General features: G+C 47.0%; 1 protein-coding gene across 3 annotated transcripts in view; it reads right to left on the bottom strand.

Annotated features, from left to right (window-relative positions):
* FTCD (formimidoyltransferase cyclodeaminase) overlaps nucleotides 1–10,039 on the bottom strand; it is a 33,660-nt gene extending 23,621 nt beyond the window's left edge. Inside the window, exon 1 of one of the 3 annotated variants that reach the window (XM_088476432.1) lies at nucleotides 9,975–10,039. Coding sequence is in view for 2 of the 3 variants with exons in the window: in XM_088476430.1 (XP_088332556.1) it covers nucleotides 9,099–9,152 (54 nt within the window). In the remaining variant the exon portion in view is untranslated. Of the gene's footprint in view, nucleotides 1–9,098; nucleotides 9,241–9,974 lie in introns of those variants that run through there. The other 2 variants (XM_088476430.1, XM_088476431.1) reach the window with 2 other exon arrangements.
* Between the last annotated feature and the right edge of the window lie 1,349 nt (nucleotides 10,040–11,388).

The following is an 11,388-nucleotide window of genomic DNA, read 5'->3' on the forward strand; positions in this document are numbered from 1 at the left end:
GAAAAAGGTACGCATACTGGAAGGTCCACCTGACCAACAGGGCGTCCACTAGACAAGCCCTTGCGTCTCTTGTTCTTGACCCGAACAGCGGCACTTTGTTGTTGTGTCGGGAGGCCATGAGATCTATTTCTGGAAGGCCCCACCTTTTCACCAGTAGCTGATACACCGCCTGGTGAAGAGACCACTCTCCTGGATGCACGTCTTGACGGCTGAGAAAGTCTGCTTCCCAGTTGAGGACTCCTGGTATGAACACTGCCAATATTGCAGTGAGATTGCCTTCCGCCCAAGCTAGAATGTGGGACACCTCTGTCAGAGCCACCTGACTGCGGGTCCCTCCCTGGCGGTTTATGTAAGCCACCGTGGTGGCGTTGTCTGACTGTACCTGCACGGGTCTTCCGTGCAGGACCTGTCTTGCTTGCTGGAGAGCCTTGAACACTTCCCAAAGTTCCAATAGGTTTATTGGAAGAGCAGCTTCTGCTGATGTCCACCTTCCCTAGAAGAAGCAAGGACCAGTCACTGCTCCCCAGCCTCGGTGACTGGCATCAGTCGTCAGAAGGACCCAGTCCGCAATCCAAAAGGGGCGGCCCCTGTTCAGGCGAGCCGTCTGCAGCCACCAGGCCAGAGACAGACGTACCTCTGGGGAAAGCACCATTGTCTGTGTCTTTATCGCTGGGGCAACCCATTCCATATGGAGAGGATCAACTTCTGCAGAGGTCTGGAGTGGAACTGGGCGAACTCCACCAAGTCGAACATCGACACCATGGAACCCAGTAACCTCATTGCCGAGTGAATAGACACCCGGCAACTCCTCAGGCAAATGCGAACCTTTGCCTGTAACGCAGCGATCTTCTCCTCAGTCACAAAGATCCTCTGATGTTAGGAGTCCAACAGAGCTCCTAAATGGAGCATCCTCTGTAATGGCACCAGGGAGGACTTCTTCCAATTTATCAGCCAGCCGTGATTCTGTAACAGAGACTGTCAATTGCAGATGGCACTGAAGTTTCTCTGGAGACTCCGCCAACAACAGGAGGTCGTCCAGATAGGGTAACAAGCGAACCCCCTGCATCCGCAGGTGAGCTGCCATAACTGCCATAATTTTGGCAAACACTCGAGGTGCTGTGGCCAGACCAAAAAGGCAGAGCCCTAAACTGGAAATGGTCATTGACCACTGCAAAGCTGAGGAAACGCTGGTGCGCTGAGACAATAGGGATATGCAGGTAAGCATCATGAATATCCAGCGACACCATGAAATCCCCAGGCTCCATCGCTAAGATGATGGTACGCAGGGTCTCCATCCTGAACCGGGGAACCCTCAAAAATTTGTTGAGGGATTTGAGGTTGAGTATTGGCCGGTAGGACCCACCGGGTTTCTGTACCAGAAAAATATTGGAGTAATACCCCAATCCCCTCTGAGACAAAGGAACCGGCACTATGACCCCAGTCTGGAGCATAGAATGCAATACTTCCTGGAACTCCAGGGCCTTGTCCTGATTGGACTGAAGACCTGTGGTGAAAAGTCAGCTGGGAGGCCTCTGCTGGAAGGAGAGGGCGTACCCCTGAGAAACTACTTCCTTACCCAAGTGTCTGATGTGGTCAGACGCCAATACTGGGCGAATTGAAGAAGTCGGCCTCCCACTTTGGGAAGTCAGGCTGAAGGCTTCTCATCGGACTTGGGAGCCAGACGTCTGGTACTCCAAGCCTGTTTCTTCGGCTTTGCAGTGCTCTTGGCTGCTGTCTGCCTCGGAAAAGACTGTACCTTGGACTTACCCTGGGTTCTGTAAGGCCAAAAGGACGACGAACCCGACCCTGATGGCACAGTAGCTGATGGCAGACACGCAGACTTGGCCACCGCCAGAGTAGCCACAATTTTGTCCAGATCAGGACCAATTAGGACTTGTCCATTAAAAGGCAAGCATTCCAAACCCCTTTTGGAATCAGCATCCGCCTTCCAAGAACGCAACCATAAGGAACAGCGAGCAGCCACTGCTGCCGAGGAGATCTTGGAAGCAAGGAGACCTATATCCAAGGCTGCCTCATTAATGTATGTAGCCGAGTCTCTTAGATTACCCACTAACTCCACTGGTCAGGTGACGAGTCAATGTCCAGAGACGCCTCCAAGCTATCAGCCCTGCGCTCCATGGCTCTATCCACCCACCACACGGCCATAGCCGGTCTGGACGCTCCCCCAGCAAGGGAATAAATGGACTTCAGGCATATTTCCACCTTGCGATCTGTAGCATCCTTTAAGGAGGACATGGAGGGCATGGGTAATGTAGCACTCTTCACAAGGCATGTGACATGAGAGTACACTTGTGGAGGAGTTTCCCACTTTGAGAAATAATTATCCGCAAAAGGGTATGCGACGGCCAACTGTCTTTGAGCTTCCCCGGATTTTTCCACGCCTCCTCTAAATGGTCCACTAGCTAACCAGATAGGGGAAACACAGTGGTATCACCCTTAATATCCTTAAAGAAGGCATATTTTGATTTAGTCACGGGGGGATCATCCTCATAAATAACTAGGGCTGTACGGACTGCACGTATAAGGAAGAAGAAAGTAGAAGTTAGGGGGGACAGAGTAAGGAGGGTGGAGGCCAAATCCGGGTCTATGTAACACATATTAGGAAAACCTGAATAAAAATAGATAAACACACATAAATAAAAGTAAATTGTGAACGTCAAAACAGGAGGTTCGAGAAGCTTGAAGGTAGGGTCCCATGTGGTGTGGTGCTGTTGTATAGGAACCAGTCACCCCAAACCATGAGAAACTTATGGGCGGTGTTGTGGAGATAAGCTGATTGTTACAAGTCCAGTCCAGGAATTGTCTCCTGCCAGTATTCCTCCTGCTCCTGACCATACTTCTAGGTTGCCGGTTGCTAGGAGACCCAGACGTCAGAGGATTTCACATGTTTCCTCCTAGTGTTGCCTGATTGGCAGCTGATCCTATTTGAACTTCCTGGACTGTCGCCGCCCTGTCAGCTATAGAGTTTTCATGTGGAACTTTTGGTTATGCAAGCTGCTCTCTGTGCATCCAGACTTCCAGCTATATTTTCTACATGCTGCGTGTATTCTGCTCACCGACTTTTAAGTGACCCAAGTACCCTGGGTCCAAGCAACGCTGTCTCCAGGGCCCTCCTGGCCATACAGCAATCCTGCTTCTATACTACGTTTCAAGCATCGCTGTCTACTGAGCCCTCCAGGCCATACAGCAATCCTGCTTCTATACCACGGTTCAAGCATCGCTGTCTACAGAGCCCTGCAGGTTATACAGCTATCCTGCTTCTATACCACGGTTCAAGCATCGCTGTCTACAGAGCTCTCCAGGCCATACAGCAATCCTGCTTCAACACCACGTTTCAAGCACCGCTATCTACTAGGCCCTCCTGGCCATACAGCAATCCTGCTTCTACACCGGGTTTCAAGCATCGCTGTCTGCTAGGCCCTCCAGGCCATACTGCAATCCTGCTTCTATACCAGGTTTCAAGCATCGTTGTCTGCTAGGCCCTCCAGCAATCCTGCTTCTTCACCACGTTTCAAGCATTGCTGTCTACTAGGCCTCCTGGCCATTTAACAACTTTAGTTTGGACTGTAAACCTACAGTATATTCTATTGACTGTCCTATGGTTTCAGCTCCTTATTGCACCATTGACATGTTGTGTTTTCACTGGTCCATCAATTCATTTATTTTGTAAACTGCCATGATTTAACTATACTTCTTGTGTTTGTTCTTCGATGTGCCACGTATCTCCAACACCTTCATCTCGGTTCTAGCAACTGCTAGAGGATCGTAACTGATATTTTCTCCATAGCCGCCACATGCCAAATTTTGCTCATGAGTTGTTGTCGAGAAGGAGGGTCAATATCTTTCCAGTGTCTTTCAATTAGACATTGAGCTGCATTTAAGATATGTGAGGAGAGTTTATCAGCATGTTTGTTAAGACCCTCAAGTGGACATCCAAGGAGGAAAGACCAGGGAGACTTAGTCAGTGGTACTGCAAGGATTTCTGAGAGGAGAATGGTGACCCCATCCCAGAAATTGGCTATTTTAGGGCATGACCACCATATGTGTAAGTACCCATCTCGCCACATCCTCTCCAACATCGGTCAGAGGCTAGATGATACATTCTGTGCAAATGGGCAGGCACCATCTATAATATACCTTGTAGGCATTTTCCTTTATTAAGGTGGAAATAGAAGACTTGGATACCCTTTCCTGTACCACAGACCATGTGTCCTCAGCAGGAGGACACCCCAGATCTTTTTTCCACTGAAGTTCATGGCTTGGGGTACAGTATCTGGTAAATTTACATTAAGCAAAAAATTATAAATGACGGTTATGATACCTTTCATGAGAGGATTGTGGAGGCATAGAGACTCACATGATGTCAAAGATCTAACAACTGAATTAATGGGGAGGGAATTAATAAAGTGTCGTACTTGAATATAAGCAAAATTGTTGATAGAAGATACATGGAGTTTGTTTTGTAAGGTACCCAGAGAGGCGCATCCACCTGCATCGAAGACATCAGATATCACCTTACCCCAATCTTAATCCATGGAGAAAAGCGAGTGAGGTTAAAACCCGGAAAAAATGCCGGATTAAACCATATAGGAGAAATGGGGGATGGATAAGAGGTAATGTTGTAGTGAGATTTACAGTGATCCCAAACGGAGCATGTGAATGAAATAACCGGGTGTGAGCGAGCAGATTGAGGCCTGTCAGGTGTAGCCAAGCCTACAATAACATAAAGAAGATGTCACATGCATTAGCTTCCACTTCCACCCACCTGGGCATCTGGGAAGGTGCAAACCAAGCTATTGCCCAATTTAAATGGGCAGCATAGCAGAAAAAGGGTAACATCAGGAAACCCGTTGCCACCATTGGTAGTGGGACGACGGAGAGTGAGAAAACTGATACGGGAAGGCTTGGATTTCCATACAAACTGGACAAGCCACCTGTGTAATTGCAATAAGGTTGATTTAGGGACAGCAACAGGGAAGGTCTGGAAGAGGTAGAGTAGTCTAGACACGAGGTTCATCTTAACGGCCACTATCCTGCCCAGCCAGGAAATTATTGGATCTCGCCATCGAAGGAGATCCAGTTTAATTGTTTTAAGCATGGAGGGGGGGGGGGTCATAACTGCTTGTTATATAAACTCCTAAATATTTGATATTAGAGGGGCGCCAGGTAAAGTTGTAATTGTGACGCAGGAGATCCAGGGCCATGGGTGATATATTATGATCGCAATTTGCAATGCGATTGTGGACAGTACTGACATGCTCTGATCGCTTTGATGGGCCCATGAGAGGGAGACCGAGGTAATAAAGTTGGGGACTGGGCATGGTAGGTTGTATCATTGCCCTGCCACCTGCGACAGTTTGCATTAATTTTTGTTAAAGCGTTGCTAGGGGTGGGCTGCGATGACACAATTTATACCTAAACATGTCAAAAGTCCCATTGTCCAGGCCCACTTTAACTGGAAATCATTAGGATGCAGGAGACTGTCCACTTACCAAAGGGCCGAGGTAGACTCTCCACCCATGTAAAAAAACGGAGTCTCCAGGAGATTCCGGAAGAGTTAGCAGCTGAGGAACTATCCCCATAAAATCACTGCGCAGAATTGCGGCTATGGACCGAATGCGCATGATGGAAAGAGGGAGCGCGTCACTGACCCGCTCTCTACCAATTCAGGACAAACCAATTATTCAATGAAACTATTTATTTTCTGCATAATATATTTTTCAGTTTAACAAAAGTGATAAAAAAAAAAAAATAAAAGCTTGCAATGAGACGGAAGCTCTTTGACCACTAGTTATTCAGGGATCACCCTCTTTTTGCCCTCTCCAACCCCCACATCTCACTGGAACATTTCATCCTGCAAATCTATGTCTCCTTTTTTTTGTCGTGTTCCCCAGCCTGCATTTAGCCTAGAATGCCACAATGTGCCCAGCTCCTTCCATCAGAATATTTTTCCTGCTCCACAGAAGCCACAGTTTTGATGAGAAGATCTTTAAACAATATGAAAATGGCACCTTTGCATGGAAAATAGGTGCATGGTATCCCAAGATCTCGTATTCCTGCAGCGGGGCATTTTTGTAAATTGATATCCAGTTACGGTGACTGACCTGGTGATCCTACCTGTAACCTTCATTTAATCATACTTATTTGTCCCATTTTGAACTGCAAGTAACAAAGGATCGTATTTGTAAGACTTCCGTTCACCAATTTAGAAATAGTTTTCTGACCAATATATTTTGCAGTCTGTTTTAACTAACTGGTAGCTGCCATGATGGTAAATTGAGTAGGACTGTGCAGTATATCTTGATAGAGGCCACCTCAAAGCAGTGTCGCACCAACATCTTACTCTGGGTGAGTGGGAAAGATTTTAAGTGGAGCCTCTTAAATTGCAGCCAATCCCATGTATCAATATAATGAAGTAGAATTACAAATTCACTGCTCAGCCCCGACACCCTTCTCCTCCTCCCTCCTCTTTCCGGCCCATTGGTGTCCTCCTCCCGATTATGCGTCCCCATTCTCTGACCTGCCTTCATCTTCTTCCTGGACCGCCTATGACCATCAGCCAATCTCTCTCCTCTTTCCGACACACCTATATCCTCATATTAGCTCTGCCTCCACTTCTTACGGCCCGCACCCCTTTCACATGGGACAATGCAAATACATGCTCAATATGCAATGCTGCCACTATAATATAATATAGGCTCATACACACAGCATGGCTATACAGTATCATAAGCCCGGGAGCAAACTTTTAAATTATTCGGGGTGCTCATATTACATGAATTATATGACTATACATGGGCATCCTCCTCCCCTTCAGGACCCGATTCAAGCTTCTCACACTCACTTACAAAGCACTCACCCAATCCGACCTCATCTCCCTCTACAAACGCATGTCACCTCTCCTGACAATGAATTACTTCCTCCCATTCCAGTATTCAAGCTTTTGCCTGTACTGCTCCCTACCTTTGAAATTCTCTCCCCCTCTCTATCAGACTCTCCATCTCTCTACTAATTGTCAAATGGTCTCTCAAGACTCACTACTTCATCAAAGCCTTCCAGCTTCCATCCTAACCTGCTACTTCATCAGAACTTTCCAGCGGGTTGGGTACAGGATGCCGGTGCTTGGGATCCCAACGGGGTTAGGATACAGACACCTGACAGTAGGTATCCTAACCCTCCCCCTACTCCTCCCTTGTGCCCAGGCCCGCCATCAGGGGGGGGGCCTGGCTTGCCGGGACTGTAGTCCCAGGCCCGGACACTCAGGGGGCCCGTCCGCTCCTACCCGGCCACGGCTTCACAATAGCAGTGAGTGACTGACAGGCCCAGCCCAGGGACACCCTCCCTCCTACCAATGCCACGGGGGGCCTGCCCGCTCCTAGTACCGCCCGCTACTGCCATCAGTCATGTAACAATGGCTGGGCACCGGGCAATGTTACCTGAACACTGGTGTGGATGGGGCGCCAGTGCGCTGAACCAGACATGCTGATGAAAGCTGCACACCAATCCTTTCAATGGCCTACCGGAGCTGGGTGCTCCTTCCTAAAAATGGGCAGCACTGATGATCTCTCTGCAGTGTTCACTACAGACCAGCGTCATGCTCATGATGTAATGACGACACGTCAATGCCTCAGAGGAGACGCCCGGGAGAAAACAGAAGGAAGAGGAATAAGAAGATTGCCTACCTTTGTAGGTATGTAGGCTATATTCCTGGGGGAGTATGGTACAAATCGTGGGTGGGGGAAGGAGATCCCTATCTGGAATATACAGGTGGAGTGGGAGCATTGTGGGAGTTACAGACGGGGTGTGTGTGAGAGAAGGGGAGAACGCAGCACATTAATGACAAACAACATTCAGGGGGTGGGGTGAGGGGCTACTGTATGTAAAGAAAATAATAATGGAGGAGGGGCAAAATAAAAAAAAAAGAGGCATTATAATACAAATCCAGACAGGAGAACACTAATAGAATATTGCAGACAGGAGGCATTATAATAAAAAATGCAGACAGGGTGCATTAGAGTAAAAATAGATGAGCACTAGAAGAAAAGTACAGACAGACGGGCACTAGAAGAACAATACAGACGGGGTCACTAAAAGAAAAATGCAGATGGGGCTACTATAAGGATAATAGAGTTGTAGTGGGTCAGAGGCTGGGGGGCCCTGCCTATTTCGTCTGTCCCGGCCCCATGTTTTCTGATGGCAGCCATGCTTGTGCCTAAAGCTAACCTCCCTCTCCCCGCACCCTAAACCTACCCCCCCTAACCCCGCTACTTACTTCGGGATGCCGGGATTCTGACCGTATTCCTTTCTAGTTCCCATCCTAACCCACTGCTCCATGCGCCTTCCTCACTGTCTACCCCATCTGTGTCACTCCTATCTGTCCGCCCCTCCCCTTTAGAATGTAATCTCTCACAAGCAGGGCCCTCTACCCTCATGTGCTTCTCCTCCCCCTACTTATAGGATCATTTATTCATAACTAACCACAACAGCACTTAACACTTGGTTGCTGGCAGCCTGCTGCTTATAGAGGGGTTATGAGCACTAATGCAGCAATGTTTATCCTCCATGTAATGCATTGGTTTGAACTGCTAATAACTTGTTTATTTAAGGTGCTGCAGAACCCATGTGGTGCCATATAAATAAAGGATAACTGCAGGCAGCACATGGGGGGTACTCACATGACATCCACTATAGGACTATACCTAGGCATAACTGCAGGCAGCACAAATACTGGGGGGTACTCACATGACATCCACCCATAAGACTATACCTGGGCATAACTGCAGGCAGCACAAATACTGGGGGGTATTCACATGACATCCACCATAGGACTATAACTGCAGGCAACACAATTATTGGGGGGTAATCACATAACTGCAGACAGAGCACACGCAGAGCTGAATCCAGTCATTACAAGAACACTCATTCCCTTTAATAAAGGTGTATTGAACTTGCACATTAAAAAGACAGATCTTAAACAGAACACCTAATAATTAGCCAGTTTAACCACAGACACTGAATAAAAAAAAAACCTCAATGTATATTCATTAAATGAAAGCACTCTATATACTTTTACTCACCTCTTTGTTTTTACCCTCTGAAAAATTTGGGACACATTCCACCAGCTTGGACATGTTTTCGTCCTATAGCTCCCTGGTCACAAACCAGCAGCCTTGCTGTATATAAATCTACAACTCTCTATCTCCAGGAGTTACAAATTAACCAATTGTCTGAGAGCTTCCAATGAAAGGGAAAGAGGGCAGTTTTGTTCAAAACAATAGTCGTTTGGTGGACAGAGGACATAGGCGCAGACAGACAGGATTGCGTCCTTTTAATATTTAACAAGTTGTTGTGCAATCTACACAGAGCTAACAAACAAAGAAGATTAACTTAAATCAAACTTGCAAAATAAGTTCAAGGAATAGACCATCTGTGAAGAAGAATTCCCTCCAACCTAGGGATGGACATCGGAAGCCCGGCATCGAATGGTTGCCGGGCTTCCGACATCAAATCCAGCAATGCGTTGGCAACTAGCCATTGCATCGCAACTATTTGATAGTATAACTATCGCAATGGTTATACTGTGCATATGCGCAAAAGCAGGTATAGCTCTGCACACTTAAGTCCAAAAGGGGACGGAGACTCGCAAGACCACAGTTCACGTCACTGTGAGGGCGTGCCCAGCACTCTCCAAAATGCTGGGCTGCCCACAGGCTCCCCCTAACACTGTAAATAGATGCTGTGCGCATCCGTAGTCCAAACATGAAACATATTCCCTATGGCAGAGTAAACACTGTCTTCAAGGCACCCAACAGTCCAGGTTTTAGAGATATCCATGGTTGAGCACAGGTGGTTAAATCAATTTGACTGAGGATGTACCTTTACAAATAAGCCACATCTACAAAAGTGCAAAATCAGATTGAATATACCCACAAATGTAATATGTACAGGCTTACCAGATCATCCCTTTAAACTGGGACACTCATGGATTACAGAGATTCTGTGGCTCATTAAAACCAGGTGAGAGCTAGGCTTGAAGTCAGCCAGCCACAGAACCTGTGTAATTCATGCGTGTCCCAGTTTAAAGGGATAGTATGATAAGTCTAAATATGTACAAGGCAAACACTTAATGCTGCCCCATATATTATATTATATAGGAAATGCGCACACATTCTAGCAGAACATTACCCAAGAAGATCGATTGTAGAAAATCACAGCCAAACTACTAGGGGGTGATTCAATTGTTTTCTCTGGGTGGCGATAATTAATTACTGTCGTGCTTGTTGTACCCAAAAGCATCAGGTTTAGCCACATAAAGTGGCTAAATCCGTCAAACTAAAGGGCGTAATGTGAAAAGTTACGACTTTTTTTGCACATTTCTGTTCGCCACCTCAGAAGGGTGTGAGCAGAAAGGTGGGTGCCATGGTAATCGCGCCGGATCGGAGCAATAATTAAATTCCCTCCCTAATATAGAAAAGCGTACACATAACTTTAAACTAAATACAAAATCTGATATGTAAACAGTCAGTATATTTTTCTAAAAGTTGACAGTTGGGAGGTGATTGGCTGGAGCACCATTATCATACACAATGACATTTATCACTCGTTTTGGTGATAAAACTCGTTAGTAAATGGGGGCCTATATATCTTATATATAAAATGAATTGGTCTGTTTGTCTGTATGTCTGTCCGGTTATGAATTCAGACACCCCTACACCAATTGGGATGAAACTAATGCAAAGTGGTTCAGTTGAATCCTGACCAGGTTTTAGGGGAGTTAGGGTCGAGGTCAGACCTCCCGTTGGTGTGCGTTGGGCAGAAATTTGACCTGGGGAGCCTATTCTGGGCCTTCCACTGGATGGATTTGAATGAAACTTCACAGAGGGGTAGCAATTGGTCTGGGATGCCTAATGGAGTGGTTGGGGTCCCGGTCGGACCTCACAGTGGAGTGCGCCGAGCAGAACTTTGACCCAGGGAGCCTGTTCTGGGCCTTCTACAAGATGGATTTGGAAGACATTATATAATTTGGACAAAAATATCCCAGAGTGGTAAAATTTGATTCTAGAAGACATACTAGGTGGTTTAGGTCCCGATCGGACCTCCTGTTGGTGTACGCTGGGCAGAACTTTGACCCGGGGAGCATGTACTGGGCTTTCCACTGGATGGATTTGGACGAAAACTTCAGAGTGGTCACATTAGATCCCAGAAGATACACTAGGGGGTTGAGGTCCCGGTCGGACCTCCTGTTGGTGTACTCTGGGCAGAACTTTGACCCGGGATGTTGGGCAGAACTTTGAACCGTGGAGCCTATTCTGGGCCTTTCACTGGATGTACTTGGATGAAAACTTCACAGAGGGGTGGCAATTGGTT

This window comes from Taudactylus pleione, unplaced genomic scaffold (genome assembly GCF_031769625.1).
Source record: "Taudactylus pleione unplaced genomic scaffold, aTauple2 ptg000188l, whole genome shotgun sequence".
NCBI classification, from domain to species: domain Eukaryota; kingdom Metazoa; phylum Chordata; class Amphibia; order Anura; family Myobatrachidae; genus Taudactylus; species Taudactylus pleione.